The sequence below is a fragment of the Lineus longissimus genome, chromosome 4 (genome assembly GCF_910592395.1).
Source record: "Lineus longissimus chromosome 4, tnLinLong1.2, whole genome shotgun sequence".
In the NCBI taxonomy this organism is placed as follows: Eukaryota; Metazoa; Nemertea; class Pilidiophora; order Heteronemertea; family Lineidae; genus Lineus; species Lineus longissimus.
The window spans coordinates 1,524,777-1,541,005 of record NC_088311.1 but is presented as its reverse complement, the minus strand read 5'-3'; the positions used below and the strand labels follow the sequence as shown (position 1 = coordinate 1,541,005).

The following is a 16,229-nucleotide window of genomic DNA, read 5'->3' as shown; positions in this document are numbered from 1 at the left end:
ATTGGGGTTTTCTGACGAGGTATGTACTTCATTCATGCCTGAAAAGAAGAGTCAGTCTCATTGAACCCCAAAAAACAATATTCAGCATGTATGGTTTTGTCGGCGTCAATAGAATAGACTACCCGCTGACCTCACCTAACGAGCTGTTCTGTACTTTTCTATAACATAGGCTAAGGGACACAAATGAAATTTGTCAGTGATAACCATTTCAATTCACCTGTCACTGTTTCTTAGCATTTTTCTACCATGGGAATTCTAGCATGTGGACTAAGTTTAAAACCATTGATTTTTATCTCGACTCTTAAAGGAGTTCCTAAGTAGTTTGTGTCTGTTAAGCCGAGAATACTTTGTTATTGAAATTGATCTTGAAGAAGAACCCTTTGTGAAGAATAGAATCTGTATGTTGAAATTGATCTTTGATCAGCTTTGTTGAAAGGGCTAAAGTGATGCGCTTGTAATCATAGGTTCCCTTCTATAAAGGAGCTGAGAAAGGAATGAACGACTAATGAGATACTTCATTGTCAAAAGGTGGCAGAAACCTGAAATTCTATACAATAATCATGAACGTGTTTTAAGTGTAAAACAAGCTTATTCAAAGATCCTACAACTGCATGTATATATGGGCTTCAATATTCAAAGCGTTTCACAAACAGTAAGTTTTCACATCGGCTTCCAACCAATTTAACCCCAGCAGATAAGTTTCAAATGGCTATCATCTCCTCTTATAGCAATAAAACATATTGCTATGAAATGATAAAGATATCAACGGAACAACCCTGGGAGCTTCAAACGCCCCAGTGCCTTGATGAATAATGAGCAAAATCCACTGTATCCTTCGGCTTTGACAGTACTCTCAAGGGTGCAAGGCTAAGCAAGCAAGATAGCTCCATCCCTAGATACTTGCTACTGATCATGTAGTACCAAAATCAAACTCTTAAAGACGAGGAGAGACAAGATAAACACCAAGGATAACAGGCAAGAATACGACAGCAGAGAATTTACTCCGAATGTTTGCTGATCCTATGATATGCCTGTTCTTCAGCCTTATGTAGTTGTTCACCCAATGGTGCTCCATTGTACATGTATACATAACGTTCATATCTTTGATTGGCCTTTAGAAACTCATAACGTCCAGGTTGACCCAATGATGAAGCCGAGAACTTTTTATCTGTTCGAGAACAGCAAATGGGAGAGTTTTTAACTGTCACAATGAACAATTCATCACATAAACCATCCAACACTTTCAGCCGCAAAAACGACCGCCTTCACAGCTAATAGACCTTCAATAAAGACCCAGTTTCTTATGCACCAACTGGACACAACGAATATCATTTCTGGCTGATCATATTTTGTTCGCGTGCAGACATTTCTTTAGCAATAGCTTTCACACTAACTATTCGAAAAACCCGAGTGCTCATGCAAGTCAAACCAGCTCCAGTGGTAACTCTGCGAGTAAAGCCTGTAAGGGATAGGAGGAGACACGGATTTGGAGCCGATCACGGGCCAATACCATTTACCACTATTGGCTCATAAACCAGTAAGGAGATGTCAACCAGCACTGACAACTGAAACATATTTCATTCCTCTAAAAGGATTATGTTAGAAACATGACATTCAGTTGATTTAATGATCAAATGTTGTACATTACAGGAAATCAATAGAGCATTTCACATGAGATTTCATAATTCATAAGGATTTAGTGACATGTTTTTGTTGTTGTTATGACGATTGTAACCAGAAGCCATAGTTATTAAGCCAGTCAGGGTGCGTCAGCGATCCAATTCATGGATCAATATAGGAGGCAGGTAATAACGGTGAGCTGGGCGCCACCTTATTGGTTTCCTATAAGAAGCAGGCAAAAACTTTTCTATAAGAAGATTGATAACTTGATTGGTGTTTGCAAAGTTGAACAAGAGTGCTATAGCAGTAGCGTTGCCAAACTCTTGACGAACCATCAATTTGAAAATGAAGCCATGCATATGTATATGTCAAGATATTGGCTCGAAAGTACCGCCTAGTATCCACACAAATAAGAACAATCATCATCATCTCTCGCAAAGCACCACAAGAACTTTATCGCAGCATGGAGCTGAAATTGAGTGATATCGTGAAGCAACCATCGTTGATATTATCAAAGGCTTTTATTACTTGACTCAGTCATGCACGTGTTTTCTTGCATGAGGCATTTTAATGACAAGGCCATTAACGTGCAAAAAGAATGGTAACTTTGAAAGTTGGCATTCTTTGGGAAGGGCTGATTGTCAGTGAGGTATGATAGTCATTCACAGCTTTCAACTTGATGGAAAGTTGCAAAGATCTGTATGAAGAGATGCAGTAGAAACTGACAAATGGGAAACCTGAGGTATTAAATGCAATGTGAAATTCTGAATAATCCCAAACTGTAGAAGAGGACGCAAGTACAGACACATTCCTGAGCAACCTTGACAAAGAAGCAGAAGATTCTACATACCTCTAAAAGAATGGTAACTCACATATCTAAAGGCAGTCATTTCTGGAGAGAATCATAGCAACCAAACACACTGGTATCTAAATCATCAGTTTGAAATCCACAAAGCTGGGTGCACCCGTTCAATTCAAATCTGAAGCCACCAAATCTGTATATTCCAAAGACTTGCCACACTGTGGTGTACTGCTGGCCAAATCCCTATGGTCCTTTTGCTGACTTACTATCTCAGATTAGAGCCAGAAGTTGAAAGGAGCTATTTTTCCCCACGAACAATGTGCTAAGGTCCTATGTTAAAAGTATGGGTGAGACTTAGTGTGTTATGGAATCGCATTGGATGGAACATCAAAGGCTTCTGCAGGAACCTCAGGCCATTTCATCACACGACAAAGAGGATTCCAAAAGAACAAGAAGGAAGTTCAAAGTGTGATGTGAATGACTTGTGGCTACTCTCGCATATTTGTTGATGAAGACTTTGAAGAAGAGTATGGTGAGATGAAAAACAGGTCATGGCATTCTTTTCGTAATGAACGCAACATCTGAGGAGGGTTTTCACACTTAGTATTAAAGTTTGCGCGATGGACCCGTATTTTGCACATCAAACCCTTTTGAATCCAAAACTGATGATGACTTGTCAAACTTGGCATCAGATGTGGTGAGTCTTCACTCCACCACTCCACAACATGTGGTGATAAGAATAACCTTTTGGTCCTACCACCCTTGATGCTCATACCTAACAACAATATCTGGCTGCGTCCTTATGGGTTAATACCTTAATCTACCACCCTTGATGCTCATAACAGACAACAATGTCTGGCTGCGTGTACGCACAAATGTCACAAACATTTGCATGCAGCTTAGCGGACTGAAACAGATATAAAGGACGATCTATTCGGAATATTAATGGATGGCAGCAGAACGGCTTGAGGCACCTCATGCTGATACGCCATGCATGAATATCATGCAATAATAATAAATGGTCTAACATCAGATTGAGGCCTACATGACATATCGTATTCAATCACAAATGGCAGCAGAAATCAATCTATTACTTGCATTACTTAGGTACGCATTGAAGGTCAAGTTGGGTTTGATCATGATGAGTATGTTTGCTCATACGGGTGTATATCCCAGAAGTAACTGCTGAGAATCCCGCTGCCTACAAACAATTATAGAAAGGACTTTAATACCGGAAGTGTATTAAGTGAAAAGAATTCAAAAAGTTACAAAACCTTATCCAAAGTGTTGCAAGAATCAAGAACTAAGTAAAAGCAAGAATAGTATTTATCAATTCTTGGTTAAGGTAACTTACCTGAAGTGTCACAAGCTGAATATTTCGAACTCACTAACTTATCCATAGTTAGAGGACCAAAGAGTTACCTGCTCATGCAACAAGCCACAGAGAGGGAAGAAAGCTCAGGTATGATAACAACACTTTTATTGTCTTTTACCTGACTGGACCCGAAATTTCAACTTTTAATCCCAGACCAAGTTTTTATTCCTCAAGTTCTGTTACGGTTCTACAGAGTATCTCCCAGCATCCAGAGCGACAATCACTACTAGGGACGATCCAAGTCGGCCGATAAATTGTATGATGCTGATACCATAGCTTTATACTTCCTTGTACTCAAGGACATAAAGATCTGCCACCTCCTGATGGCATCCCAGTCCAACTAATTGCTTCTCTGCTCGTCTGACAGCAGCATCCAAGTTATGACCTGTCTAATTGCACCCCTGCCTCACCTTGCCTCTCCACTCAGTGTGGCATGCCAGCCTCCATTAGAGACACCAGCAACCTGTAAGGAACAGGTCCAAGATCAGGCGAATGTGACAGCATGATTCAACCTGGAGATAGCAGCAACCTTTTCTGATGTGATATCCTTATACAAGATGCAGGACCCAAGCCTCTGATATGGTCAGGCACCTCTATCTAGCTCCGAATTGATTCTCCCGATATTTATTAATTTGAAATTGACACAGTAGACAAATGCTGGGGATTGAGTACAATTTCCTTTGTGAATGTGCAGGGTGAAACTCGCCGTGATATCTGAAACCATCTGACTGGAGCAGGTTTATATGAGCATTTGATAAGACCTGGAACCACCCCTCAGCAACTCACACCCACATACATCTTATCAATGATCTATTTATGTGTTTCCTTCTTGTCCATTATGATCAGACTATTGCCAATGGTGAGATGGAGATAGATCATGCAAGTAACACCTTGCAATTCTCTCTTTGCACATTGAGGAAGACAACAATGTCACCATGGTGAGCAAGTTTGAGAAAGGAAGTTCCCCATGGCGACCCACAAAGTTATAATTCTCAATCCCACGCTATACCCTAGCATGCTAGGCTTTGTTAGAGGACAGTCGATTAAAAATATACCAAGAAGGCATGATGTTGTTATGCCCAAATAAGGGAAAACATAGGTTAAGTAATCAGATACATTTTAAATCCATACCCAACACGTTAAGAGAAAAACAATTATTGTATGATTTTTTTCTCAGCCATTTTCTGTTTCCATTTCTTTATGCAACGCCTACATTGCTATCGCAGCATGCCAATTTACAGCTTATTGTCCGTTAAATCTTCTTCTGTACATAGCTAATGATACGATATTATTGGCAGAAATGGAATTGCTTTTACAGTTATTGCAACCTCAGACCACGAAACAACTGTTATTTTTCAATTCCTGTTCTGACCGTGCACAAGGATGGTTTTGGAATTATGACTAACATGGCCACTGATGTTACCGACCCAGACCAAATCTGTTGCAGTAGAAGTCTCTTGTAGTTAGGCCATCTCTGCCGAGGACAATCATTCCTTTCACATTGTTCGTATGACAAACCCAACCTGTTGATGTCTGACAACAGCTTAGCTTCATAAACAGCTAAAAAGATATCTCTCGCAATATAAAGGTTAGGAAATGAGTCTGATGTTTGACAGGACACGATAGGAAATTGGCGATGATCAACCGGAAGAGACTTTTGTCTGTCTATATAACTGACAGGAAAAGGTCATCACCAGCCTTTTGTCCCATTATAACCGAAGGTGAAGATGATCTATGGATGATTGGGGACCTGTCATCTGTACATGACAACCACACTAAGGATTAGGATCCACTCATCAGATCTGGGAGACCAGCGTTCATCTTTCGATGCTGGGATATATCAGCTGAAATGTTATCTTTTTTTCACAAGTAGATGTTTCTTTTAGCTTTGACATAAATACAGACTAATCTTAGCTGTACTTATCTTTCATTGGCGTGGTCATGAGACCATCTGATAGAGCCAGAAACAATCGCTCAAAAAACGTTAGTGACAGTGTCAATTGACAACATCACTAGCCAAAAGCCATGGAGAAAGAACATGTCTTGGATTAACACCAAATCAAATATCACCGATATTGTCATTCGAGCAACTGCCTGCATGATATTCCTTTATTGAGCGACAACCTGAATACCACAGAGACCGTATTCATTGGGCATAACCTAATAGTGCCACTATCACCCACGGCTACCTGCAAACTCCTTAGCATCACGGAGGAAGTGATATAATGTGTCCCCAAGGATACTGCTACCGCCACGAATTAGACGCCTAATGGAGTACATTCATTGCAGTGAGCTATTGGATCATATTCACATCTAGAAGACCAATTCACTATAATTTGGCTAATCTTGCATGATTGCCGTCAGTTACCGATTTACTTGTGCCATCTCGAGGACCAGTCCACCATGAGTATGTAATAAGACGCAGATAATTGTGCTCAAGTGTAAGCGCTACAATCGACCACTGATGCCGTCTTGTGGACCTGAAGACCATGTATAAGCAGATACAGTGCTCTAGTTGTAATACTACAACGGTTGTCATGATATTATCAGGGTCCACCACGTTCTGGTTCTTAACTGATCTATTTGCACCATCATAGAGACCATGCTGACCATAAGACGAATACCGTCGCTAACATAACTTGTGTCCTCAGTAGTTTGCTTGCAAATCTGTTTGCAAAGTCAATTATTTCTTAGTGATAGAGAGAGACACTTATACGTCTCAATGATATCCCATATTGCATTATGGCTACTCGGAAGAAACTATTGAAGATAAGCTGTCACAGAGCTGGAACGTTATGGCTCAAATAGAGCTGGGGCAGCAATATCAACATGTTTTGTATCAAACAGGGCACATGAGAACACTGGCGATAAAATGAAGGCGAATTCATACTACTTGCTCTGTGTGTGTTCAACTACCGAAAAGTAGTTAAGTCAACCAACAATTTGCCATGTTTCAAACAACCATGCATTAAATCAACACTTCTTCAGAAACTATTTCTACAATAACAAAACAAGATGTGTGCAATATCTCGAAGTGTCTCTCAGTGTTAAGGACCATATTGATTAATTGCTCCTCAAGAATAAGACAAGAGTTGGCGAGAAGGATATGAATACAGGAAGATAAAATACCCCGCCACAAGCAAGAGTAGCCAAGAACTTGATAAGAAGCAGAGATGCTATATCTATGCGTACTATTCAATTTTGAGGTTAGACAATTAGCCTGCTCAGCTGAGACAATTAGCCAGGCCCCTTTCTACGTGTCCATTAATTTCATAGTCCCAGATGACGAGCATTTGAAATATGATTGCTTCACTTAATTGGTGCGTTCAGCCATGCGCTGATCCACGAGACCAACATTTGACAATAACCATAGTAACGATCAACCAGGGAATGCTACTCTTTACTCTTTATTAGTTTTACTGAAAGCTACAACTGTCAGGAGAGATAAAAAGTAAAGTAATTTCTGTTGAAACCTCTGGAATATTTCATGAAATGATTGCTTGCATTCAGCATCTTGACTGCATTTGTCACTTCGTCGCAGCGCTAGGGATGGCAACCATTAACATGAATACAGGAACTGGGCGTTGGGATTTGCGTTAAATAACTTTTTGGGGCTCAGGTAAAAAGAAAATGGAAAATAGGACAAACCAAATGTGCCATGCAGTAATATATTCATCAAATTCAGTTTCCGATATCATTCGAACGGGCAGAAAACGTGTACATATCAGTGAAATTGAGAATACCTGACAAATTTGTCATTTCCCATTGGTAAAAGAGTCAAAAGTAACATAATTCATCGCAAAGCACTGTGGCTTGAATGTTGTGCCAGAAATCAGTCCAAGCTCCATTACATGGTAGCAGAGCGTAGTTGATCCAGGTTCGTTTTTGTCTAGTGAATACAAGTTGGCCCTATTAGTTTCTGATGATCTTTAAGAGAGGGATATTTGATTTAACAACATCTTACAGAGGATGACATGGTGTTACGATTGCATGTTGGGTTGCAACGGGTATTTTAACAAAATAGGACGAATGCCAACTCGTGCAATCCTGTCATTAGCATAAATCACAACAGGGTTGGTGTCTCTGATGACAGTCCCGCAATGTGGCGATCCTTTCATTAGCCACCACAGTAAGGGGTAATCAACGCTGAGGAGATGACTTCAGATCAATTCACAATGTTGCGACAACAGAATGTCGAACCAAATCACGAAGACGGCTATTTAAATTGTATTCATTGATTCCTCACTATGTGGAAAGACCAGCAAGCGCACGCATTGTCCTGATCGATATAGGTGTTGATGAGTATAAGACAGGGGTGGGTCGACCGACCAGTTTCCAGGCAGAAAAGGCAGCTTCATACTGGAATACAAGACATGGTGGGCCTAATACTGCATATCCACGATAGACTGTTCGCTTATGGCGTTTACCCTTGTTCAATGCTTGCTTCTGACCACACACAAATGAACCTTTGTTTGGCTTATTAAACATTCCCATTGTACCAGGGAACATGCTAGGAAGGCAAATGAAACAATGCCACAAGTTCACAAATGTAACAGACTATAGATACACAGCCGAACATATCCTAATTAGTTACAGAGCATACTTCAGTCGCAATCATTAGCTTCTGGCAAAAAACAACTTAGTGTTCAAGTAGTTTTGTTGCTTGGGGATGAAACATTAATTTCCACTCATCGTGAATACCTTCGACAAGAACTCATCCATTCATCCTCGACGATGTATTCAGCATCACCAACCACCACTCATCAATCATAAAACCACGGACAGTTATACAATGTCAATGCGGCAAGGGATCGCAGCAAATCGGTATGTCCCCGTCAACGAAAAAAGTCTCGATCTCGGAAGCGGAAGGAAATGGTTTTAACAAATATCCTGATCGGTCGTATTAAAAATAGCGACATATCAAGTTTTCAAAAGTGCGTAGGTTATTTTACCACTTATTCAAACTTTCGAAGTTTCATGTAATTGAAACTATTTTTTATCTCAGCTCATTCGCTTTAATTACCTGAAGTGTAAAAGTCACAGAAAGATTTTATCCAAGATTTTAGAAGTCTTTCATCGAAACTTTCATTTCACGCCCTCTCAAGAGACTTTGCTGCAAGCTACATGATAATTAGTTTCACTTTCCTGTCAACAGACCGTTTTTAGCAACCGCCCACAGTCTGTAATTCAATGCCAGGTTTTTCTTCTTCATGGGGAAATGATTGGCAGTTCAAAATGTTTCAATAAAACGACATTACAAAGAAATTGTTGGAATTAATTGAAAACAACCTTAAACAGCCTTCTTTTTTCAGTGACGTTGGCTTTGATTAGCAGGTATAAACTGCCAAAGGTCTGTTTCAAAGCAAGTTACAGCTTCACAACACACATTTGAAAAGAGGGAATTTGAATTGACCCAGATCTTCATATCAAGCACGGTCTATCTCATAGTGCTACAAGTGTTACATTATAATCGATCTCCTCAATGGCAGAGGAACTCTTAAGTATAAACTGTCCACACATGGAATCATTTGGCATGTCCAGGGAGGACAAAGCAGAGCTTGACCCCTCAAACCTTTGATGGCAAGTCACATCTCTATAAACCACTGTACCACTACCCTATTGGTAATGCAAACATGCATTCTACATTATCTAAGATGTGTACCAAGTACCAAACGTCATTTATTATTCATCAACGAAAAAGTGGTGAGATTGTGAAGATGTCCTCAAGGCATCGCGGTGACTGGAAATCATTGTGGTCAAGTCATATTCCTTCCAGCAGGGTTTTTTATTATACAGGATGAGTAATCATGGCTCCTGAGATTGCTTGGTGCTGATATATTTCTCCTCGGGCTAATTATCCAAGTTTGACACTCTGACATTCACACTTTTCATGTCTTTAGAAGAAATGATGTGACTGAAACGTGCGCCATCTGAATGGGAGTTCTCTTGAGAGTGCCAATCTGCTTAAACTTCCATATTAAAAGTACATGTAACTTTAATTTCATCTCGACATCTTAAGTGGGACATTATGCAAGACTTCCATATATAGATGACATTCATTGAAAAAAATTAATTAACTGAAAATCGTTGGTGCATCATTTGCCAGACTTCATCGATGTAGACTGGTAGGTCATGGAGTGTTGTGATGCCCGAGCCACTTTTCGTCAATCAGGAAGTAAAAAGTAAACCATTTGGGCCCCTGTCAAGAAAATCTATTTTCAATTACTAGACGCCAAGTTTTTCACGACAATATCATCCCTTCACTCTTTACATAGCTTCTTCCAGGCTTTAGTTAGTGCAGTCACCACTTCCTACTCTATAGCCAGTTGATGCTAATGGTCTGGATTACTGCTAGTGACATGATGCAGCCGTGAGTGCTTCTTAGCATTGCTTCTTTCTACTGACTAATGGCCCCATCCAGGGTACAACTTGCTTCTTGCTCAAATGACCACCAACAACCAGACAGATTCTCATTAAGTGGACACATCTCCTCAGAGGACACTCTCTCCATCTAGGAGGTTGATTCTAGTCTCTATGGTGATTCCTCTCAGTTTGACCCCTCAAGTCAGAGTGTTCACCCTCTGATTACTGTCAGCCCAAAGGATGTCCTTATCAAGAAGAACTTCTGATGAAATTTACAAGTTTCAATGCCAACACCAAGGAAGGAAAGTTGAAGTCATGAATAAGTCAGGAAAATTTTTCAAGTATTGAACTTCAGGTGACAATTGATTCTTCACCAGCTATTATTATAGTGAAAATATCCACATAATAGGTTACTATTTCACTGAATAAAAACCTTAATAGTATCGATGTGAATTCTGGTCTCAACTTTGCCTACAACTCAAAATAGGCAAACCTGGGATAACACTCTCATATCAGAAAGTAGTCGAAGAGAATTCTATTCTCAACAATAATTGATAACTACCAAGCAAATAAGTTTTATCAGTTCAGATTTACAACCACAGCTGCTCAAATCTCGTTATCGCGTTAACGAGAACATATAATGAACTATTACTTGTGATGAAGAAGCAATTACTGGAGAGTGTATCCAGTTAATAGGAGTTCAGGTTAAAGAGGTGGGATATTGGGCTGGTGAAAGGTGCATCGTGGTTTACAAAGCAGAGATCCAGGTTTGCTCCTCAGCAGAATAGGCCAATGATGACAAGTTATAACTGGAGATTGCATTTCAATGACCACAATCCGGGATGCAATTCAACCAGCTGCGTTTATAGCAGATTTTCTATTTTCATATCGTGTTCTCAGTTATGAGGAATAATTATTGTGCGTCTTTATATAATGGGCATTTGGGAAACTGAGGAAATGTCCGCTGCATCTCAGCTTCTTGTGTGAGAATATGCCTTTTTCGGATGCTGGCAGAAAAATGTGTGCAGCAGCTGAGCTCACAACTTACTACAAAACAAAAGAAGCTGATGATGCGACTTCATGATTGCCTTACCAATCCATGAGTTCCACAGCTGAGCCATTGCTCCTAGCCACACACAATCTTATTACTAGCAGCAGCGTCAGCCTTTCTTTTGGTGAAGATATTGGAGTGGACTCGTAAGCTGGGATGACGAGTTCAACTCCTTAAGGATTACACTCAGTTACTCGTTACTTTTTTGTGTGGAGGCTCAGGTTCTTCTCATCAGCTACTGTATCCTCGGCTGGTAACCGTCCCTTCGAAATGACACTTGAGTTTCACTCGAGTTGATGAGAATGATACGTTTTGGTGCGATAACCTACCACGTGGTTTCAAGAGTAAGCAATTCAAAGACCAAATAGTATTGTGTGTTATGTCATCCAGAGATAGCACGACAGTCTCACTGTGAAAAAACACTCGAAGCCAAAGGCCAGGTTTGAAGGTGTTATGACCAAGTCAGATGGATATGCAATGAGTTGTTTTATCAACTTGCAGTATGTGTTATCAACACCAGAATGCTGTCTCCGTGTTTGCTGGCCATTAGCTGATCGGTCCACTTGATTGAATTACCCATTTAGGCTGTTGGTATTCTAATCACTGTGGTTATAACCATCAAGGGACTTGCTGTGTGGCTTGACAGTTTGCATCCTAAAAGCTGCAGCATCAGAAAGACTAACATGAACTACTGCAAGGTCATAACTGGTCTGATGCTCTTGGTCATCAGATATCGACTGTAGTACAAATAGGGCATTTGCACTATAATGTGTCAGCACGCAACTGCTTCAGCCCCTCTTCACACCAACAAGAGAGGTTAACAATGAGATATGTTCATGTAAGACAATGCTGACACTGGAGTGCAACAACATGTTTGCAACAACTGCTGAAACAGCTAAACCTTTTATCAACTTAATGGCCCCATCAAAAAGAACATTTTTGGATTATTCTATTAGTAGTAGATTAGACAATTCACTGAGAATACTTGATATGTCGTCCGTATTTTCCACTGGTATGGAGAGTGACAAGATTGCTGCAAATCTCATTTTTCTGGTCTTGTTCTCAGGTCGTAGAGGATTACTTGGCAGCTAGAAAAGAAGGAAGTTGACATTACATGAAAAGAGATGCTGGGTAATAATGGTCAAGAATTATGTCAGCAAGCATTGGTAATACTAGGCCAGGGAATGGACATTATGAGACGTTTGATAGGGAGGATGTTGACACCAGATTGATTTTTCAAGGGATTTGGCTGACGTTTTCATATCCAGCCATCATGATATTTACTCCGAAAAGGAAAAGGAGATCATTATACTATCTCAGCTTAACCATGCAGTCTCGAGTCTCTCTGATTCATGTTATGTGACCTCCCCCACCTAAAGACAAAACCAAATTTTCTCGAATCCATAGAGGGATTAAAGATAGTTAAGACATGAAATGAAGAATAAATCAGTTGAATTTTATCATATCAACAACATTATCTTAACTCCAAGCACCGTTTTTAGATAATTCTCCAATAGCGATGAATTTCAGCAACAAATAGTCAACTGTGAAGACATGCCGTGGATTGATGTGACAAAAAATATTGAGAGATAAAACCAATATTTTCCGGAACCTTTGTCTTTTCAGAGTATGTAAGAAACAACAAACCGGAATAAGAATATCGCTAATAACAAGACACACAGAGGTAGATAATAGGCATGATAGGTTAACAACTTACACTGATATCGTCAGCCAGAATCAAAGGATCACGCCATTCATAACCTACCAGTAACAGTAGGAATGACAAGATAACAATCTGTCTACCCTGGCTGTCAAGGGCTTGACCAGCGGTCAAAGTGTGGGTGCTCTAGGCGACAGTCATCTCCTAGTAGGATGTAACAGTCACCCATGCTTTTCTCAGAGCAGGTGTGGAGGACAACTTTTTGGGAGAACGAAACCTGTATCAAGCAGCACGCTGATGACTACGCTCATTGTTGTGTAGGTCAAGATTTTGCAAGCTTATCCATTACCAACTATAACTAGTTTTTCCTCAGTTGGAAGTGACCATGAACAGCAGTGAGATTTGACAACTGTTTAGGATGACGATTTGAGACCTTGCTATCACAGACACGTGTGTTGTTACGAAGTAGAACACTTCAAGTTACGTCTACATCAAAGTGAAAAAAAAGTTAAAAAAAGTTTTGCTTAATACTGTTACAATTTTGTTCATCTGGAACGCAGAGAACTGATCAGAACTTGGATATGACATCGGTTGTAGAAAACTAGCTTTGGCAGTCTAATAAGAACTCATGGTATTTTGATTCTCAGTAGCTTTAATGATCCTTTGGAAATGGATGCATTTCACCAGTTGGCCAGACAGATAAGTCAACACATCAAAATATCAAGAAATAAACAGAGCTTTTAGGAAGAGTTTTTTTGTATCCAAGTCATCGGCGTGTTTTCGTCCTGGTATTGATTTTAGTAAAAGCATTCGTATTGATCATTCTTGCTCTTGGCAACAATGATAACGCTAGTACCAGAATACGTATACAGCAACAAACCAAGCGAAGTATGGGACTAGCTTTTAGCCGATTGGGAATGTCATATTCATCAAAGCAAGATAACAACGCCTGAAGACAGAATTTTTTGGTTTGCAAAAGTTCTCATTGCGTATGTTGCGCTGTGCTATTCTTCTTACAAAGGTTACATCATTTTTTTATGTTGTTGTTTACCGATATATAGGATAATGGAGAAGCTTTTTTATAATTGGATGTCATATTATGTATAAAAGATACCATAGGAGTTCATCATGATTTGGTAATAACATTTACCAATAATCCAATAAGTGCTCTTGTAACAAACAATGACAGAGGAAGCCAGATTAGAAATACCTATAAAGATCAGATTGTCAGTCCTGTCTGACCTTTCGGGTGACTGTGTTACGAAATCACCAGAAGTCTCTTTCAAGATATACAGGATTAGAATAGCAACGCGTTTGAGGAAAATACTTTATCTATACTTTGTCATGTTTCAACTATTTCAAAATTTCTGATGAATATCGCAAAACGAAACACACGACTAAACAAGGAGGAGTTGACTCCGGATGGAGATGAGACGAACCATTCAACAGCCGTAATTACCATAATGGAGAAACTGTAGCTGCACATGCCATGAAATAAATAATTTAATCCTGAACCGATGTGCACTGGATGTCATCAATGGATGAATCGATTTCCCCAGCGATCAGTTCCATTCAAGGCTTCTACGGTTTCTGAATCTGTTCAAATAATGACTTGCAGGATTCATTAGCTCATCCGAAGTTAATTACCAAAGATCTGTTTGATAATTGAATAAGGCAAAAACAGCAAAAAGAACCCAAAGAGTTTCTGTTTTTAAAATGCAATGAAATTAATCATATCTCTCAGGAGAGAAATTCAAAAACTTTGACACAGCCAGGGTTTGGGTTGTTGGGTGGTGCTGGTGGTCTTCGGTGACTGATATGTTAAGGGGCTAGGTCATGTTTGATTCGATGATAGACATATTCCTTATACAATAATTTCGATGTACTGTGAGATTGTCCTTCTTCCAACCCGACATCTACATGTAGGAACTTAAAACTTGGTGTGTGGGTGTTTGACAGCAGAATGACTTTGTAGACCAGAGAGCACCCGGCCCTGCTTCCTAATCTTATTTGCAAACCTTTCTGTCAATGTCACTTCGGTTGCTGAGCCGAAAAAAGATCCATCATCAGCGTAATGTTTTCAAGAAAAGACCATGGCCGGCATAATTGGTATCACACACCACCCATATTGATTAATGTTGACAATATATCCTCCGATAGAAAGATTGAACTTTGATTCAACAATATTGATCAAAAGGGATACCTTTTCCCTGATGACAGACACCAGTTGAAACATCAATATCTTCTTCATCATGACAGCTTTATAGCTGGGCGACTCTGGGTTCTCTCATACAGCATTTGTCAGAAGATTGGATTTGAGCCGACAGGATTTAGTATCGAAGGTCGATCGAGTATTCACAAGTAGATGCCGGAACCATTGTCTTTGAGCAAGATCTTGAAAAGCTTCTAGGGCACTTAAAAATGGTAAAGACCTCTTAAATGATGGACTGAGGATGTGGTATTAGTGGGAAGAAAAATAACGATAAGAAATGTTTCAGCCAACGATTGTTTTCACTCTTGGAGATTGTTGAAAGAACAACAGATAGGGATGTCACAATTGATGTTCATGATAGGTCAACAACCATTCTCATCTCAAGCTTAGAACACCTGTGTCCACATATACCATCAATAGTTCCTACTTTATGCCCATGAAAGTCGAGTACCTATAAACCTTTCATCATTTACGGAGGTAGTATAAGCTTACAAACCGCTACAAGTCATGTTGAAGTACAGGCCTGTTTTTATGGAAACGTAATACATGTACTTGACAGCAAGCTTTGTTATGTTATTATCGTGTTGTCATACTGTTCTTCTAGCCATGTCAGGCTTTATCACAAATGTACTGGAGAAAAAAACATTAAGTCTAGGATGGATCTAAAGGATTTATGATGTTGTGCAGCAGCACTTTACCCTTTTAAAATGCCATACGGTTCACCAGAGAATGAAAAACTAGAAGACGAATGGCATCCAGAAGAACCTAAAAACTGAACTAACTTGTAAACAGTCCAAGCTGAATGCACTGATGGTCGATTCTCCATCAAGCTATACAAAACAGGAAATTTGGTTTTGAATGAGCGTCATTTTGATACTCACAAGTGATAGCAAGCATAGATATGAGACTTAATCCATACTTGGTAATACAGAAGATATTCTTCATGTTACATTGATATTGTTTTGTGCATAATCAACTGGTTAAAACAAAATTGAAGAAATTCAAATTCTTAGCAGATTGTGACATCAAACTAAATCCTTGAAAGAAATACCTGATTAACAGTCATGGCAGTTTTATCGCACTTTTTGGGTTTTCAGTTTTGGCCCCCTGGTGGCCAAGTCAAGAATCAGACTGGAACGAAATGTT

General features: G+C 39.6%; 1 protein-coding gene across 4 annotated transcripts in view; it reads right to left on the bottom strand.

The window, feature by feature from the left end:
- LOC135487228 (uncharacterized) overlaps positions 1–16,229 on the bottom strand; it is a 50,299-nt gene that overhangs the window by 6,759 nt on the left and 27,311 nt on the right. The window contains exon 1 of one of the 4 annotated variants that reach the window (XM_064770728.1): positions 2,471–2,627. The exons of the other annotated variants lie outside the window; for them this stretch is intronic. Coding sequence (XP_064626798.1) covers positions 2,471–2,510 — 40 coding nt within the window. The 5' untranslated portion in view covers positions 2,511–2,627. Of the gene's footprint in view, positions 1–2,470; positions 2,628–16,229 lie in introns of those variants that run through there. 4 annotated transcript variants of the gene reach the window in all.